Raw genomic sequence first — 19,080 nt, 5'->3', positions numbered from 1 at the left:
CTCAAATGACAGTTTATCTTAAAATAAGCTCCTGTCTTCATCTTCTCTTCCTGTCAGGCTGACAGACAAAGTACCAAAGGAATATGCAGTCTATCGCTCGCCTCTGCTCTTCTGGGGCCTGGTGGATCTTGTCTACGACATGTTCAGGGTAAATGTGCCAACATTTAAACACTGCTGAGCGTGTTGATGCCACAAACACACGTGTCTCTACCAACAGTACAGTAGAAACCCACTAAGACAAATCTAACTTCAGTATTTAGAGTCAAGATGGTTGTGAAGAGATGTCCTTCCTTTAACAGTCCTGCTGTGTTGTCAGGTGGATCTTAACATATGACGTAACCTTCAGAGCGAACCTACATTAACTGTCAATGCCTTTTCCTTCGCTGCTTTTTGGCCACACAGAAAGTTCCCACCAGCAACACAGAGGGGGGCTGGTCCTTCTCGCTGGCAGAATATGTGCGTCACAACGACATGCCCATCTACGAGGCGTCGGAGCGAGTGCTCAGGACCTTCCAGGATGAACTCATGCCCGCTGAGTCCTTGTCAGAGTTTTTTGACGTTGTGGGTCAGTATACATGCGCACGCATCATCACAGGTTCTTCAGATTATTGTCCAGCTCTGATAGAATTTGGGAATTTAGGACCAACATACAAAATCCTGGAGGTTTCATTTATGACTGGTCGACATTTGGATTTAAATTCTTGTGGTGACAGTGAAACTTGATGTCCTATGTTTTTTGTTTGGTTTTTTTTTTCCCCAGGTCTCCTCTCTGAAATCATGGACCCAGACCTCTTCCTGCAGGATTTGCTGAACTCTTTGCCCTGATGTTCAACCCACAACCCTCCAACACACAACAGCCCTGCAAATAACGTGAAGACACCTACCAACTGAAAAAATAATAATAAAAATAAGTTTCTCTTTTTACACACTGACACACACACGCAGTACACACCATGCTTCCCACTCACCTCCCTCCCCCATGTGACATCTTCAAATTAACTTTAAGCAGAATCTATGTGTAGTCTGAAAAAAAAAACATTCACTTTTGGCAAATCTGTAACTTTTAACACGATGTTGTTAAAGGGTGGGGGGAACACGCTAAAACAGAATTGTACGGCAGCCCGTCTGTCTCAGATCACTTCGATCATTAAACCAGAGGCGTTTTGTGTGTTTTCTGGTTCACGACTGTTACCGCCAACAACCCTGAAGCTTTGCCAACCGAGAGAGTCTTAATTATTCATGTTAAAAATTAGGCGGATGGGAATAACTCGTGAATTCTGTTTTAGGGTGGACATAGTTGTTTTTGGCTTTTCAGACCCCCCCCTCGCCCCCGATGTTGAGGTGCAGTGTAAGGTAACTAAAAATGTTTGGGGATTTCACCCATCGCATCCTGTGAGTGGTCTTTGATTTTATCTCTTCCTTTTTTTGTTTGTTTGGTTTAAGTTTGTCTTTGGTCAGGGCTTTTTAAAATGGCGGAAGGTTTCAGCGTCACATGGTTACAAGCTAACCTGTCCTTTCTTCTTCGGGGTTTTGCTGTTTGGTCTTCATGTAGGTTCTAACTGGAATTGGAGTGATGGGTTTTTGATTTAGTGTGTATGTGTAAGGTTTATTTTATCAACCTCAGAAGCAAAATGAGGAAAAGAACAGAATAAAAGTTTGTTTTATTTTTTCCATAAAAATATGCCTTGGTGACAAAGTGAACTTTGGATTTGTGAACGATTCCACCTGTTGAAATATCAGACCTTTCTGAATCAATAATAAAACAGATATACATTATATCCTTAAACACACTTTTCTTTTATTGTCTTTGTTGTTCGGTTTGAAGCATTTTTCTAGTTTCTCTGGTCTCTGTGCTCTTTCATTTAGAGTTTGGTCTAACACACACAGTTAAACTAAGACAGGTCAAACCATGTCCTTGTGCTCAGAGAGATGAATGCATGGCGTGTACTTCAGAGTTTATTGTTAACTTGCCTCTTCCCTGCTGCTGCTGAATGTCTGCTTTTGCCTGCTGAAGTTAGTCTGTGTGTTATTGTCCCAACAATTTCAACAGAAACTTTCCTCTGTGCTCCTGAGACCAGAATCCAGAGAATAAAGGTTTTGCTGTGTAGATCTTGAGGTTTCACTACACAGAGACCACCAGAGGGCGCTATCCTTCAAACCATTGTTCACAGTTTTCACTGTGAGCAAAACAATCAACAGGGCAAAGTTCGCTTTTGGCACTGATGTTGGGAAATAACCATTTCTAACACAGGGAGTGACGCAAACAGTTTATTTTCATTTTGCATAAGAAAGTACATATTGCACATTTCACTTACAGCTTTCAGTGACACAGGAAAACTAAAAAGAACAATGTTGTAAAAACATTTACAAATACAGTATGCATAGGCATAAACATTTCTCCTTTTATACAAGGAAATAGAACAAAACATCAACTCAGTGACCAGTTCCAAGGAGCACCCAGGCTTAAGGCAGACGATGCACATTTTAAGGCCCATTGAAAGGCCACAAAGGTCACGGTGTTGATGGTCGTATATATATATAACACACATCTTCTCTGTCTTTGCACTTATTGAGTGAAAACACCCAAACAAAAACATTTTAAAACAGAAAAACTTTACATTTATTCCATCTCTGTGGAGGTTCTTCTTGACATAGTACCATTATGGTCAGATATTTACACAGTCCCCCGTGTTCTATCCCACTTCATGGAGTGTTTATACGTGTGTCAGCTTCTTACTGGCAGCACAGCGGGGCCACGTCCTCAGCGGGTGAGGGGAACAGCCTCATGGCTTCCCTGGAGGATTTGGTGTAGCCGTTATGGAAAATCAGGGCTCTCTTCACTGTGAAGAAGGAAACTGTCTTGTCCCACATGTCTCCGGTGTTGAGTTGACTCTCCAGGGTCGTGAGGAGCCTCGCTGCTCTGTCGGTGCATCTTCTCTCCAAAATCATCATCTTACACCTGCTGAGGAGAAAAGAGCAACATCAGGTTGATGGATGAACAAAGGAGGCAACGGGTTTAAGTTTGGTCAGTTTGGAAATACGAATAAAGAATAATCCCCAGAAAAACTGTTTGGCGCATTTCTGAAAATGGAACTGGACATACCTCAGATGTGTGTGTCTCAAACTTTGGCCTCATAAAACCTGAACGTTTTGAACATCTACACCAAAGAGTCAAATCTTTCTGTCAGTACTGATACTGATGTGTCAGTCACCAGCAAACATCCCTGACCCTAGAATGGCTTCGAAAGAAAACCCATTCATGAGGATGAGCAAAATTCAGTTTTCAGTTCAGTCAGAGCTTACACTGCGTGCTGATCCTTCATGGTGCATCAGCTGGTGTCTGCCGGTCCAGGGTTCTGTTGGGTTTGAGAAGGTTATGACTTCCCCCATAAAGCCCTCCACCCTTTATATACTGATGTCAACTTTCCCATCAATTTAATGTGACGCTGTTTCTCACAGTGTTCGGCCAATCGCGGGGCAGCGTTCAGACAATAGGATGTGAATGAATTAGTTGAATTCATGGGGCGCAATGGCCTCAATCCCAACAACCCGGTGGGAGGGGCCCTTCTCTGGCCCTTTGTCACTCAGCTGATGTGCACGTAGCTGTTTCGATGGGGAATGATATGTGGTGAGAACACCGAGGGAAAACATCTGCCTGAGTCTCTCTATTTAACACCACGGTGGAGAGAGAAGTTAAGTCCAGGCCTGAACATCGTGGCACCTGAGCCCCCACTGTTATATTTGACTAAATTTAGAAGTTGTTTCTGTAAAAAGCAAAGTAAACTCATCACAACTTGAGATTAGGTTTGTGACGCTATTTCTACTTGTTGTATTCCTAAATATATAAATATTGCGTTTGTTCCTGTGATAGCCTTAGAGTTTGGATTAGATTCACTTTTTCCACTTTTACTGTTTATCTCACACAACATATGAACATTTCAAGTTTTTCCTTACAAACTTTAAAATCTTCCCACCCTTCACACACACACACACACACACACACACACACACTCTTTTTATTTAACTTTCTGTCTCTATTTCAGCCTCTCCAGTTCTCACGGTGAGCGTCTCCCATGCTTGATTGGCTGACAATAGAGTCCGATCAGTCCAGATGGTGTGCCTGGAAGCTCTGTTGACAGTCCCGTCTTCCTGGGTGTGTGTGTGTGTGTTGGGAGGGAGAAGGGAGAGGGGGGTTGGTCACTCAATCTTTGTTCGACGGGGCACACTTCCTTTGTGCAGGCAGCCTCAGTGTCATTAACACTGAAGTGTGGGAAGCCTGGACCCACAGCGGCTCCCACGTTTCACACAGGCAGGAAGGGAGTGTGTGACTGAGACGTGGCCAGAGGCAGGCAGGTCGGCCAGCTGTGTGTGTGTGTGTGTGTGTGTGTGTGTGTGTGTGTGTGTGTGTAGGAGGGAAAGTGAATGAGAGTGTGGCTGTCTGTACGTGGAGCTTTGCCTGATGTGTGAACAGGTGCTGGAAGTGTGGACCCTGTTAGGACGTTTACAGCCAAAGTGACTGAGCTTCAGAAGCAAAGTCCATTATTTCTCTTGGTTTTTAGTTCAGAACTAACTGGTTTGAAATAAACTGGATCATTTCAAACCAGCTGAATGAAGAGCTGTGTAATAAAGTAATAAATAAGTGAATCTGTACTGTCCATCATTAACAATAAAAATAAACAGTCTCAGAGTTCACTGATGTTATATTACATTACATCCTAAAACAGTCTGAGTCACATTATCACAACAACATTATTTGAGTCACTGAATCAATGTTGTATCCAAACAAGACATTTCTGGATAATTAGGACACAAATACAAAAATCTCTCCTGTGAAAGAACCAACACTGTTCTGATTCCCACAGGTAATAAATAGTGTGTTCTTGTAAATTAACATCTTTAAAAATAAATGATGGGTTTTTAACCCTGCAGAGAATCTCTCCTTCTCTTGGCCTGTGAGGCATCTCCACTGTTGCACGGCTGCGTGAGGGAAGTCTGCCGTGTCAGGCTGGTGGAAGTGGCTGCATGTAGAGTCTTTTCTAATGCTTGGCCCTCTGTAACACCCACGTGTGCCTGGTGGCGGAGGCACTTTGTGCGCAATTACGTGGCGGCGGAGATGACATGAGACAGCGGCATGCTTCCCTCTGGGGTCACCACTTTCCCATATCAATACAAGCACTGGGTCAGTCTCCCAGCTACACTAAACCCCCTCACCCAGCCCACCCCCTGCACTCCCAGCTCTTTCTCTCTCAGTCTATTCCTCCACCTGCTCCCCAGAGACACAGTCATTGTCCCCACGGCTATAAACACTTCATTGAGCATGTGGCAGCCCCGCGTTCCTCAAAGCCCTTCCCAGCGCTCTGATTGGCCAAGGGACTGTGAGAAACTCCAACAAGCCCAAGACCCACACATTCATATGGAGATTTGGGCGTATAAATACAGGCCGGGGCAGAGGAGAAGGCAGCTCAGATCCAACTGGCCCTTCAAACCGAACAGGACTCTGACTTTGCAGCTATGGCCCCCACTGTTTTTGGACAAGCAAGCTACTCCAAGGATCACCTGACTCCTGCTCATAAGGTAGACACACTTTTGATACATTCACCTTATTCTCTTGCTGAAATTAGTTCATACAATATGGAAAGCTTCTAATATTGAGGTGAACTAAATGGGTTTGTTTGTCTTCCCTTCAGCTGAGAAAGCCCATGGTGGAGAAACTGCGCAGAGACCGCATCAACACCAGCATCGAGCAGCTGAAGTCCCTGCTGGGTCCAGAGTTCCTGAGGCAGCAGCCGGACTCCAAGCAGGAGAAAGCAGACATCCTGGAGATGGCCGTGTCCTATCTGAGAAGCTGGCAGCAGCAGAAGCAGCAGCAGCAGAAGCAGCAGCAGGCCGGCGTGACCTCTGGCCTAATGACAGCCAGCGACGGCTACTCCCGCTGCGTGCAGGAGGCTGTCAGCTTCCTGTCCCACTGCGAGGTCCAGTCTCAGGCCCACAGACGCCTGCTAAACCACTTCCAGGGCCTGCAGGCGTCCAGCAGAACCAGCCACAGTCCCTGCAGCCTCTCCCCTCCTGGCTCTCCTCAGCATCAGGTCCACGCCAATAAAGGGGTGAGCCAGACCAGCTGCGCTCTGTGGAGGCCCTGGTAGGATGGAGGCAGCGTCAGCTCCACAGGAAGAGAAGAAGAACTACGTCTGTGAACGTCATGGACAAAGAGTTGAAGACTCGCTGCAGTCTGCTTCCTTTTGCTTCAGCAGGAGGGCGATTATGAAGTGATGTGTTTGTGGTGCGACGTGGGCACAATGTGCCATTACTCCTTTGCAAGGACTGAAATGATTCAGGTTTTACTGAATACGTACACCATGTGTACACGCACGATAGCATTTCATTTAGAGTGATCACTCTGTGACTGTGTGAACTGTCCCTGTGGGGAAAACAGATTTTGTTTGGTTTCAAACATCACTGGACTTTCTTGTAAAACCCACATTGGGTTGAAATGATTTCACTGATGTGTTTAAACCACTGTTGGTTCTGATACTGAGCATCACGTTTCATCAGCTTGGTCTTGATGGCTCAACAACATCCCATACCTGGATCCTATGGATCCGCTTTCACTGTAAATCTTATTATGATTCTACCTTATTATGGCTGTTTGTAACCATTATCTGGCCAATGTCTGAAGGAGTGTTAGGGCTGAAACTGTTCACTCTTCAGTTGTGATAGATTTGTTCTGTTTTTTTATGGATCCCTTTCATAAAGGCATTTTGTGTTGACGTCCGTCTTTGCTACAAGACTCTGTTGAATTACTTCCTCGAGAAGTTTGCATTGAAAATAAATCGAAATATAAACGAAATAAACGGAAACTTCACATGAAGTTTTTCAAACATGAACGGTGTGGTGTTTTGTGCTGATTTGCAGAAAGTTGCATCAAAAAGTCGAACATCAGAGCTGCAGCTTGAGTGTTGGTATTTAACAATCTAATGTCTGATGAGAGGAGAGCAGGAAGTGGCTCCACTAGGAACTGGACTAAACTCAGTCAAGTGAACAGGGTTTGTCTCCTGGTCAACACTAAACTGTGCAGGTCTGTCAGGTCTGTGTATTTAACTCTGCATGTTCACTGTGCCATCGTTTAGGGATTAGCTAAGAATCTCTAATTTGAGACAACACAACTGAGACATGAAGAACATTTATATTACTCCTCATGTTCTCCCCCATTTTATCTACTGGAGCTTTATTCACTGATACACGTCTGTAAAACACAACTGATACGTGTGGACAACATAACAATATATAATCACAGGGCTGGTCCATCTGAATATTAAGTCAGTCCGTTAAAGGTGTTTAGATATAAAATGATAATCCTTCTAATCAGTCATGAATGTGACTGTTTTGACACTGATTCCTTTGTCTTTTTGTGTCATTCGTCTCAGGGGCCTGATTTTTGTTGCATGTTCAAAAATATACTTGAATTTAAAAAGAATTGTGTCTATGTTTTACTTGCTCCAGTAATTCCCACAGGGACCATTAACATTATCTTATCTTACTGGAGCACAGGTGTGAGAAAACAAAACAGGGGCTCTGGAGACACCCCAGCATGTCATATGTCCAGCCTCTGTTGTGGTGGCTGTGGTATGCTGTCTGGTCTTTGAATCATGTCCCAAGTGCCACAAAAGTCTTTCACAACTATTTGTGGGTGCAGAAGTTGTGGAGAATGTGGCATGCCTGGGACTTTCTCAGGGTCTAGCTGGCCAGGCCAGATGGTCTGGCTGAAGCGGCCTCTCCTCCCCCTTCAGCAGGGGATCAAACACCGTAGCTAATGTGATGTGTAACAAGACACACTTCTATTGTTCCTGCCTGAGGGACGGTGAATAGGCGCAGAGTGTGGGAAACGGGAGATAGCACACTCACAGAGAGATGGCTGACGGGAAGCCGCTCTGCACCGCCGCAGGACTTTATGACAGGAATCCAGAGCTCTCGGGTCGCTGCTGGGAGGGCAACTCGTCTTCACACACACTTGTAGACAAAGACCTCCAGCAACCGCGTAGTGCAACAATGAAGCCAAAGGAGGGGACGGATAATAAAAGCCAAGGTGAATGCGGCCTGTCAGACTGACTGTGTTTACGGCTGCTGTGAGGATGGAAACACACACGAGTCAACACAACAGAGTTTATTGATGAATTCATTAGTAAAAATACTGATCAACAGGTGACAGAGCTGCTCACCTTCATTATCACTGTCTCAGGTTTGAAATGACACTGCTGCCTTATTACTTCAACATATAATAGAAAATGATGGTAACGTGTGAAGAAGCATGAGACTCTAACTGCTGCTGGTTTTCTAATTTAGTGAGTTTCCATTATTTTCATTTCCCCCCCCTCCTGTGCATCAGTAATTTAACACTATTCCTGATACTTGTTGTGTTGACTTCTTCTTCGCCTGCCGTGGTGTCTGCTCTGCTTCTTTCATTACTGAGAATATCTGATTTTTCCTTCCTTCTTTGACTTGAGTCAGACTTGAAGTTGAGCTTTCAGCATTGTCGAAACATTTAAAGCGTCCACACAGGCCAAAGACAGACTGACTTGTCTGTGCCAAACACTGAGGCCAGTTGCCTTGATTGTTCCCAGATGGACCGAGGCACAGAGTCTGTTTGTCCTGCAACAAAAGCTCAATTAACATTCCCAGTGGAGCACTGAGGAGCCGCATGGCTTTTGTAGCTCATTTACCCTGATGTTGGGGACTGGTGGGAAACTGGGGAGACGGGACTACTCACACTGCACCCACAAGGCGGCTTCACATCTGGGGCCAGCCAGTGACGGGGGCTCTCAGGGGCCCAGCCGGCTCATAAAGCCATTAACCTGACACTAATTTGACACAGGTCACTGAGAACAGGCAGAGACAGAGGAGCTTTATGACTGGAGTCAACAACAGGAGGCTAAAAACAACAGTGACTGAACATTGAACATGCAGGTGACGAAAGAAACAGCCTGAGATTAAATCTCCACAGTTTGAAGTTTGAAATTTACTTTTGGAAAATGTTTGACGTGCACGTCTCCTGACGTGTGCACGCACGGTTTCTGTGCACGCTGACGAACACACCTGTCAGTGATTAGAAATAAAGTGTTTTTTCAGAGGTCACGTGACTTCCTTCTTTCTGCCCGTGCTGTGTTTGGCGTCAACGACGTGCAGCCACGCGCTACGGGCAATGAAAAAAGTCACACTCTGGCATCCTCATCCTCATCACCGCGCACGCGACATCGTTTGTTGTCGCCCTCTTCGCCTCGCGCCACCGAGAGCGTGCCCACTTGACGGGTTTCACACCTGAGGCTGAATCCGGAGCGGCAGCAGGAGCCTGGGACTTTTCACAGGTTAGTCCAGTGGGGAGGTTTACCGTGGGGGGGGGGGGACACGCAGCTTTTCTTTGAAGAGGCTCAGCCCTCGGGCTCTATTGTTTTATTGCAGTCAGACATTTGCTCCTTCTCTCTGCACCACGTCATGTCTGATTACACACGTGCAGGATCCTCAGCACATACAGGGTTAATTACCTGTGGCTTGTCTTGGGAAACTGGCCCGGGACAGATAGCTGCTGGCCTGTGAGTTATTGACGTGTCTGCTATTGTTGTGCTGGGAGTCCCACTGGTCAGAGTGTGGGAACCCCGGCCCTGCCTGAGCCACATGGCTTTGTTATGCTAATGGCCCAGTATAAAATGAGGAGCAGCTCCTCCAGAGACATCAGAGCTTACACTGCCCTGTGGAAGAGAGTGCTCATCTCACCCTGACAGACATGGCTCCCTGTTCCAGCAGCTACTCCTCCGTTCACCACATCAGGATTGCTGACAAAGACAACATCAAAGTGAGTATTGGATTTAAGCAGCTTTGCCTGCACAGCAAACATCTCTGATAGTTTATGGCCGATTTAGGCTCGTGAGCTTACCTGCTTGTTGTCTGTTCTGCAGCTGAGGAAACCCATCGTGGAGAAAATGCGCAGAGATCGCATCAACAGCTGCATCGAGCAGCTGAAGATCATCCTGGAGAAAGAGTTCCACAAGCAAGAGCCCAACTCCAAGCTGGAGAAGGCAGACATCCTGGAGATGACCGTGAGCTTCCTGAGGCAGCACCTCCAGCCAGGCCGGTGTCACGTCGACTACCACCAGGGCTACTCTCGCTGCTGGAGGGACTTCCTCTCTGCCGGCTCAGACGCGGGGGCCTCTGTCGCTGGTCTGCAGGGCCTCCAGCAGCAGGAGCAACAGTTCCATCAGGCCCAGAGAACCAGCAGCTCCTCTCCGGTCCAGTCCAGTGTGAAACCCACCGTGCTGCAAGACAGCAGCAGCAGCAGAGGCTCCGTGTGGAGGCCTTGGTAGGGACTCTGTCACACAGACCCTGTTAGACCTGAGAGGACCTGCTCTCCCTCACTCTGTAGGAAATATACTTCCAGCCTGCTCACTGATGATGGGTTTCCGTATTGTCACATCACATTGATGAACAAGCAGTAAAAGCAAAGGCCTAAATTCAGGATCCAAGATCTAAGTCACATCTGACATTTGCTTTTCCTTTTGTTTTTGAAGCTCCAGGTTGATTTTGAGTCATGATGGTTCTGGTGAAGTGATTGTTTACTCCAGTGGAGTTTATCTTACGACTGCTTGATGTAACAGTATATATGTACATGTGTATTTATGCTATACTGTATTTTACTGACAGCTGGTGTTGAGAATATTTCTCTTTTGTTTTGAATTATCTATTCCAATATTTTATGGATGTGAATGACGTGTGTGCAAGTGGATGTAACTATAATACGTTAATGTTGTTTTGCTATTGTCTTCAAGCTCTTAAAACTTATTTCTAACATGACAATAAATAAAAAGATACAATCATTAAAAAAAACTGATTCCAGATTTTTATTTCATGAATCAAATCTATTTTATTTGTATGTTGTTAGAGAACAGACTTTCATTTTTAAATATCTTATTTGGCACGTTTTCATAGCAAACCCCTGTAAACCAAATAGGACCATGTGGTGGCCCAGGATGTGTCTGTGCTACATACATAAAGTTAAAACTATGATTAAAAGTTAAAATGCATCTCTCGCCTTGAGTTAAACCTTAACTAAGAAAACATGGCAGCATCCCGTTAGTCTGAGGTTTTTTCATGAAACAGCAAAAGTGTTTACACACATTTGGAGTCCAGAAGTGTAATAATCTCATATCTAGACCACACAGTCTCAAAATCCTGCACCAAACACCAGACTAGACACCATAAAGACGTGATGATATTGATGAGGTACTGCTTAGATCACAGTGTAAATGGAGAACCCTTTTTCCTTCATGAGGAATTATCCTTATGCTTTTAAAACTGTGCTCAGACCTGTATCTGCTGAATTGAATGCAAACTCTACAATAAGTCATGGCAGCTGCCCCTTGTCACAATTTCTAGATCCATAAGTTGTGCTAATAATGAATGTTCATTTCTTAATTTTCTTTAATCTTCTTTTCTGTATCTCTGTTTTCATGTGGTGTTGGTATTTCTGCTGAGCTGCTTTGTCTGTGTGTGGTCAGGTTTCCTATGAGTGGAGAGGAACAGAGGCTGCTGGCTCTCTGGGCTTGCTGGAGCAGGGATCTGTGTTTGTGCAGGTGTGGTAAGCAGCATCTTCAGGTTGTCACTGTAATTCTCTGATTATCTGCAGAGGAGCTGCCTCCTTTCTTTAGTGTAACAATGGGACACTAATTGAAAACTCAGAGGTGAAGCAGTCCTGCTGACCAGCAGAGATAAAACCATTCCCAAGATGTCTATCAGACTGAGAATGACATATTGTCAGTCTCTTATCAGGAGCCGCTGCTTATCTCACGGTCCAGTTTCCCACAGGGGAGCACAGGCGGCTCCTGATGTTCCCCCAGGGAACAGTTGAAGATGAGATTTTATGCATTGGTGTTATCAGGGTGAAGCTGCTGTAAATAATCCCCGTTTGTGGAAGTAAGACATAAGTAGTTTCTCTGCAGTAATACACAAAATGTCTTCATATAAATTTTCATTTACAAGCTACATGTTTATTCTTGGGGCATCTTTGTCATCCCATTGCAGCAAATATTAAAATACTATCAGCACGTTCTGCTGCACCTGTTAGACCGACGTCAGTCCCAAAAACACCAATCAAAAAAAAAAAAAAAGTTTGAGACTTTTAATTTTTATTTGATTTCCATGGTTTAAGTCTTCTGAAACTATGAATAATAATCGATCAAAACCTTTTCCAAACATAACCTTGTTCTGGTCCTTGGTGTGGTGACGACTAAACTCCTGCTTGCTCACCCATGGCACACTTCGATTGTTGACTGAGGGTATTAAGCTGTGAGCGGGCAGACAGACTGTGGGAAAGCCAAGCTCGGACTCTACTCACACATCGACTGGTCAATAGCACTGACCTCCCAGCCACAAAAGGCCTTTTCATCTCTCGCCTGAACAACAGCAGCACAGCCCCAGTCACAGTGCACGTCTGTGTGTGTGTGTGTGTGTGTGTGTGTGTGTGTGTGTGTGTGTGTGTGTGTGTGTGTGTGTGTGTGTGTGTGTGTGTGTGTGTGTGTGCAGGCACGTTTGTGTTCTTAACACAAACACGAGGCCAATTGTGTAATTACTTGATATGCAGTGAGATATTATGTCACACTGCTTTGAATTAAAACTCATTTTTCCTTTAAGCATTTAATTTGTGATGTTCGTACATTTCAAAAAGCTTCACACAAACTACATAGATGACATAGTTGTTTTTCTTTCTCAGCACAAAACATTTTTTTAGCTTTTCTTTTTTTGTTCCAGTGACATTTTTCTGACAGATATTATTTCATAAAATTCTGGAGACAAGTGAAACCTTCTGAGACACAAGAGAAATGGAAATGAATTAGTTGTTTTAAGAAAAATGATATTTCAACCATGAGGGTTGGTCTGTCAGTTCCTAGTGCGGCCACCTGGGGGCACTGTCACAGCATTACCTGTTGATTCCCCTCAGCTGCAACAAAACTCATCCATTTACGTTGTGTCTGACGGTGATAGTGGACTGTCCCAGATCTTTGTGGATTCACATCTGGAGTGTGGTCCATAGGTGACCCTCCTGTGTCCTGTAGGTCCAGTGAAATGAAAGGTCCCCAGGCTAAAACCACTTTGTTTGTGCACATACAATAAACGTTTAAACTCACTCGTCATGAAGGTAAAACTGCACTTGTGTTTTCACTCATTAAAAGCTTCATTGTTTGCTCATGGTATACATTTGAATACAGTTCTGAAAATGGGCCGTGGTGTTCATTTCTGGCCTCAGGACAATAATATAGATTTTGGGAAGGAAGTAACCGGCGAGAAAGGCCAGGACACTTAGGAGTATGGCAAACACCTGGGCAGCGATGGTGAATGGGCCTCTGCTGATGAGGTAGACCGTGAAGAAGCTCATCCACGAGATCATGTACACCATGAGGCTGAAGGTGACACACTTGGCCTCATTGTAGTTGGCTGGCAGGTCTTTTCCCATGTAGCTGAAAGAGAAGCAGAGGATGCTGAGCAGTGAGACGTAAGCTAGCTCGAGGCCTGCGCCAGGTGAGAGCGTCTGACTGCACTCCAGGACAATGCTGTCCTCATAGAAGTGAAGATCCTGGGACGGTATGGGAGGACTCAGGACCACACGGGTCACAGAAATGAGCAGGATGGTGATGGACACCAGCAGAATGGTCATCTCCGGCCCATTCTTTTTGGCCCACTTGTCGTAGGCCGGTGGCAGCTTGGATGCAAATTTAAAAATGCAGACGACTTGGAGTGAGCGCACAGTGATGCAGGCCAGACACACAGTGAAGCTGAAGATGAATAGAGGATGCTTGAGGATGCAGGCCAGAGGAGACGGCTCGCCAAAATGGCACAAAGAGCTCATGGCAGCAGCGGTCAGAGCTGCCAGCATCAGGAGGCAGTTGCGACCCCCAGCGGACTTGGCCACAGGCGTGTTCAGGTTGAGCAGGAGGATTACTGCAGAGCTGGAGGTCATGAGAAGACAGGAGGTCAGAAAAATGAGTAGGGCAATGGAGAGTGGGGCGTCCCAGGCGAGCAGGAGGACAGTCCTGTTCAGACACTGGTCACTCCCTGGGGGGGCCCACTGCTCTGGCAGGCACGGCTGGCATGTGGTGGGTACTGAGGAGGAGAAACAGCAAGAGAGGAGAAAACCTGAGCTGGGTTTTGTCCTGTGTGATGTTTAGCTTCAGTGGCCCCTACCAAGATGAAACACCTAAATAAGCTGTTGGGAAGTGTGTGCTCTGCGCCACCTGCTGGTCAACATTGCATCCAACAGTCACAGCTCAATGAGGAAACTCATATTGAAGCAGAATATTAACAGAATGACAAGACTGCAAAGACCAGTAGATGAACACTCACCTGTTTCCTCACTGTGAGAACACAACAACACGTGAGTTTTACAACATGACTAAACACTATTTTATCCCTTATGTTCCTTTTATTTCTTTGTCCTAATGTTTTTCTGCTGATTTTTTTTAATGCATTTAATTATTTCACCACTCATGTTGAGGAATGTGGCAGCCGGACATTCCTGGCAGTCGAAGCAGCAAACGTGCTGCCCCTTCAGCAGCTTCTTATGGCCTTTCAGACATGGCACAGAGCAGATGGACAGCGGCACCTACATGGAGACAACAGGGAGATGAGACAGATGAGACGTTCTACGGGAACACAGCTACAACAGAACGAAACACAAAGCACCAGAAATAATCACGTCTCATCGATCTATAGAGAGGTCAGACTTGTTTAGTTTAAATAAATCCAATGGGATGAAATATATTTTGTCAGTATTTTGTTGTAGAACATCAAAAGCGTTAAAATCCAAGCTCCTACAGTTTGGATTATGAATTGAATTGAAAAAATCTATTTCAATAAACTTTCTGCTGTATTTTCTAATTCTTATTTTTAAAATGAAAACAATTTGTAGAAGCTTGAAAAGTAACATTCAGAAGTAAAAGCTTTACAGACAGAAAAATACTCCATGCTGGTCTTACTGGTGTGGAAGGTCCTGATTCATGCCACTCAATTTGATCACTATCAACTGTGAGCATAACGGGATCTGGGCTGAAGGAGCCCACCACTCTAACAGACCAGTCGGTCCCCCTCCAAACCCAGGAAACAATGTCGTATCCTGTGGGTGGGTCACCGTTCATGTCAAAGTAAACAGAGGTATTCCCCAGAGAGAAATGCACCTGCTTGAGCTTCGAGAGAAGCTGAAGTAGAGAGGAAAGAGGAAATATTAGCAGCAGACAAAACAAGGACAAGACGATTCTCTGTCTGTCAGACAGTTCGTATCTGCTCACCTGCCACGGATGCACTTTCCTCTTTTGGCACTTTCCAGAATCACAACCAAGAGTGTCGTGCAGAGCGTGAGCCACAGCATACACCGCCTTATACACATTGAAGGAGGAGGTGATGTCGTATTTCTCCAGTGAGAAACCCTTCCTGGCGAGGCTGTACAGGTCTGTGCTCTGTAGACAGTCGTTTCCTGGGCTCGTGGTGACATTAGAGACTTTCTGCAAGTCTTTTTTCAGCATTGAAGCCTCGACCACCTTCTTCTCGAACTCCTCAAAACCAGAAATAGCTGCATATTTGACAGACACACCAATCACAGTGCCGATGGTGTGGATCCCAGGAATACCCGATATAAGCGTAGCCACTGACCAGTCCTCCGTCCCTATCCAGACTTTATTGATCACGTTCCGCTCAAGGACAAATGGGAAGAAGTCCCTGAGTTTTGACTTGCTAGAGAACACTACAATGGTGTTGACTTTGGTTGTCAGTATGCCCTCCACCATGTTCCTCATGGTCTGGACTGTGTCGGCTCTGAGTGCGGGGATGATTCCTTGGTAGGCGATGCAGATGCCTTGTTGGGGAGCTTGCTGGTACAGGCTCTGCATGCCCTCCAGGCCATAGTCATTGTCGCTGCCTAGTAGTGCAATCCATGTCCAGTTGAAATGAATTAAAAGCTGAATCATAGCTGCCACCTGGTTCTTGTCGCTGGGAATTGTGCGAAAAAAGGATGGATAGAGGAACTTGTTGCTCAGCTTTTCATTTGTTGCTTCATACGATATCTACAAGGGAGCACAGAGGATGTGAGGGAGGATTTTGTGTCGTATGCAGGACTAAATAAAACAGGCGTCATATTTCAAGAGCATTGATTCAAACTCTAGATCATAACCTACCTGTGGTATAAGATAGCCACCAAGTAAAGCAGCAGGGGTGAAAGTTTTGCTGCTGCTGTCTGGTCCAATCACAGCCACCGCCATTTGACTGTTGCTGTGTGTAGCTGTGTCAGTGTCAGCGTCAGGTGGAGAGGGGCTGTGGTGCTGCTGCGCCAGCAGGTCCAGCGTAGCTAGGATACTGGCTGGTATGGAGCAGATGTCATAGATCTGATAGCCCAGCTTCACTCCTGGTAAAAGAGGCTGAGGTCCAGTGCTGTTGTTGATTTCTTCCACAGCAAATCTCATGGCTTGCATCAGGTGAAAACCATGTTTGTTGGGTGAACCTCTAGAAGAAGAACATGGAAAAGGGAAAATAAGATATAAGTAATAACAATTCAGTGGCATCTGGGATAAGCTAATGTTTGCATTAAATGAGATCTTATCATCATATATGTCACAGATCTTTATAGAAGACACCCATTTAACCAGCCTTTGCACTGAACATTCACGGAGCTGGAAACATAAGTCCCCCCTGGGTTGAACCTCTCGTGGCAGCAATAACCTCAAACAAACCTTTCCTGGACTTTCTTAAAAACAGAACTGTTTCCGTTCAGTCTTTTTTCTTAGCTCTGGCTCTGTTGAAGTCACAGCATCTCTACTGGGTTGAGGTCTGGGCTTTGACTGAACCAATCAAAAAGATCTGACAGTGTGCGCACAAATCCAAATACAGATATTTCTGCTTTTCTACTGTATCTGGGGTTAAAGTTACAGCCTCACCCTCAGTGAGATGCACTTTATCAGTGACATGTGTCCAGTAAAACTCTCAGTAAATTATTAAAACTCACTCATCACACGAGCCCAGAGCAGGCAAAGTAGCACGAGGCCTGTCTGTGTTGTGCAGAGGAAACATTCCAGCGATGGAGTAGTCACCTCGTAGCTGCATCCCCTGTCCCTGAGAGATGTAATCCAGTTCCCCACCAGCTAACTGCAGCGTCAGCAAGCAGAAGAAATGAATAGCAGCACCAGGCATGTTCATACTTCACCTCTACCCCACACACACTGCTGAAGACACTCAGGACTGTGGACTGGCTTCCAAAATAGATCAGGGGTTGTTTTAAAAGCGTGGAATGGAGGAGAGGAGATGACCACGTTTGCATCTTTCCGGGGAGTGTTGGTTGAGTAAAGCATATTTGCATGTGAAATTTGTTTGTGTGACTAACCATTTAAATTAATTGCTTAAAGCTATGTGAAAAAATTCATTGGCTTAAATTCAAGAAAGGGCCATTTTGAGATTTTCAATTTCAATTTAATATCTTATTTTTTGCTTGGGGACTCTTTAGTGATTACACAGCTGCAGTCAATTAATCTGTAAGAAAAAAGTTTAATTATCAAAATGTCTGTCAGATTTCCTGTTATCTTTAAGATACAGGAACCACGGACATAAAAGTCATTATGAACCTTTAATTTTCCAATTTTACAAGCTGCCGAATTCCTTAAGAAACTGTGGACTCCATGGTAGAGTGAACTATACGTCCAGCTTTCTTTCCCAACCAATCTCACAGCAGACGTTTTCTATTTTAGTTGTTATAGTAGGAAAAACATGGGTGTGATTAATGCCAGTGACTCCAGCTGTAGGACCCTTGTATTTACCTTTTCCTAAAGACTTTTTGCCTTGACTTTCCATAGCAGAGAAAGCTCTGCTGCAGTTTAGAAGAGTGGATTATGTTTAGGTGGGCTGTTGTATTGTACACTTCATGGAACGGAGCCATCTTAGCAAAACTGACAGGTCAAAATGTCTACGGTGGACAAAGACTCCCTCGATTATTTAATGTTATTGGGTTTCTCTTCTTAGTTATAATGTCTGTCATGAAAAAGTTGTGCAGGTGGAGCTGAATTTGCATTTTGGTTGATATTTGAGGCTCATTGTTGTTAAACACACCTGCTGTACAAACACCCAATTTGCCTGATGCTCACCAAACCCATTGTTTTGATAGGGATATTGTGCATTTCATCAACCACAGCATTAAGAAGGCAAATTTATTCATTCATTTCAATGTCTGTGCAAACAGAAGAATTGAAATGGAGTGAAAATATTTGCATTGAATCCGTGGTACCTTCCGTTCAGTCCAAATTCATTTTGAAATGGGAAATCAGATACCTAAAAAATCAGTTTCATTGTTTCTTCTTTTCCTTTTCCTTATTTTTTGCTTGTAGAAATAGTAAACCCAGCTCACATTTAGGCCTGCCAAATGTTTAAAAACGTACTAAAATTATTACACAATTAAAGTGTTTTGTGGATTTTATTGTGTAGTAATTTAAGCATGAAATACATGACATGCCAATGTACCTCAGCTTAAAGTTCAGGGGAGCTGCTCCACAGGAGCAAATATAGCATCATGGCAGCAGATCAATAATATGATGGGAGGAAGATAGTAATGCAGTAGCCATACATTAATAATACATCATTGTTATTGTGCAGTAGAAACTTCCATTGTTAATCCATGAGAGAGAAAACAGCGGTTCACTGAAACATTCTACTATAGATCGTGTTAGATGTGCGTACTGAAAGTCTATTTATGCAACTCAGAGCTACTAAAGTCCCGACTCAAAGAGTTTAGGCAACTTGCAGCCTAAAATTTGACTTTTATTTTTCCACAAAAATACACTTCAACAGTACTGCAATATCACTAGTAAGATGAAGTAATTATGTAGGAAAAAACATTTAACCAATTGTTTTTGAGAAGTAATTTAAGGGTACTCAAGCAAACTTAAATTTTACATCAGCACCACTACAAATTATAATAATAATTAATTATTAGGCCTATTATTAATTACATTGTCAAACAACATTAGCCGACTTAGGTAGTGAGCTACTGTAGCTGATGCATTTTATTAT

At 44.4% G+C, this 19,080-nt stretch overlaps 3 protein-coding genes and 1 pseudogene across 3 annotated transcripts in view; 3 read left to right on the top strand and 1 right to left on the bottom strand.

Moving 5' to 3' along the window:
• The window catches only part of ubr4 (ubiquitin protein ligase E3 component n-recognin 4), a 42,926-nt gene extending 41,140 nt beyond the window's left edge, over window positions 1-1,786 (top strand). The window contains 3 exon segments of the mRNA XM_026333616.1: window positions 58-148; window positions 403-565; window positions 761-1,786. Of these exon segments, the coding sequence (XP_026189401.1) occupies window positions 58-148; window positions 403-565; window positions 761-825 (319 nt within the window). The 3' untranslated portion in view covers window positions 826-1,786.
• A 3,627-nt stretch (window positions 1,787-5,413) lies between these two features.
• On the top strand, window positions 5,414-6,208 carry LOC113145900 (transcription factor HES-5-like; annotated as a pseudogene).
• Window positions 6,209-9,775: 3,567 nt separating this feature from the next.
• On the top strand, window positions 9,776-10,352 carry her12 (hairy-related 12). The gene is made up of 2 exons (XM_026333192.1): window positions 9,776-9,844; window positions 9,948-10,352. The coding sequence occupies exons 1-2, from the start codon at window positions 9,776-9,778 to the stop codon at window positions 10,350-10,352; spliced, it is 474 nt and encodes a 157-aa protein (XP_026188977.1).
• A 2,864-nt stretch (window positions 10,353-13,216) lies between these two features.
• On the bottom strand, window positions 13,217-17,214 carry tas1r1 (taste receptor, type 1, member 1). The gene is made up of 6 exons (XM_026331675.1): window positions 17,030-17,214; window positions 16,206-16,530; window positions 15,324-16,094; window positions 15,015-15,233; window positions 14,521-14,641; window positions 13,217-14,142 (listed from the first exon to the last, which is right to left on the bottom strand). Exons 1-6 carry the CDS (start codon window positions 17,212-17,214, stop codon window positions 13,217-13,219), a joined length of 2,547 nt encoding a protein of 848 aa, XP_026187460.1.
• Window positions 17,215-19,080: the final 1,866 nt, after the last annotated feature.

This window comes from Mastacembelus armatus, chromosome 7 (assembly GCF_900324485.2).
Source record: "Mastacembelus armatus chromosome 7, fMasArm1.2, whole genome shotgun sequence".
Lineage (NCBI taxonomy): Eukaryota > Metazoa > Chordata > Actinopteri > Synbranchiformes > Mastacembelidae > Mastacembelus > Mastacembelus armatus.
Note: the sequence above shows the minus strand (reverse complement) of the source record. Positions and strands in the feature narration are given on the sequence as shown.

Bases quoted from the DNA above. Each gene is read 5' to 3' on its own strand.
- her12 (XM_026333192.1), top strand. From the start codon at position 9,776: ATGGCTCCCTGTTCCAGCAGCTACTCCTCCGTTCACCACATCAGGATT. The intron at 9,845-9,947 runs GTGAGTATTGGA...TCTGTTCTGCAG, and splicing joins CTGACAAAGACAACATCAAA to CTGAGGAAACCCATCGTGGA.
- tas1r1 (XM_026331675.1), bottom strand. From the start codon at position 17,214: ATGCCTGGTGCTGCTATTCATTTCTTCTGCTTGCTGACGCTGCAGTTA. The intron at 15,234-15,323 runs GTGAGCAGATAC...TCTCTACTTCAG, and splicing joins GGAAAGTGCATCCGTGGCAG to CTTCTCTCGAAGCTCAAGCA. The intron at 14,143-14,520 runs GTGAAATAATTA...TCTCCTCCTCAG, and splicing joins CACATTCCTCAACATGAGTG to TACCCACCACATGCCAGCCG.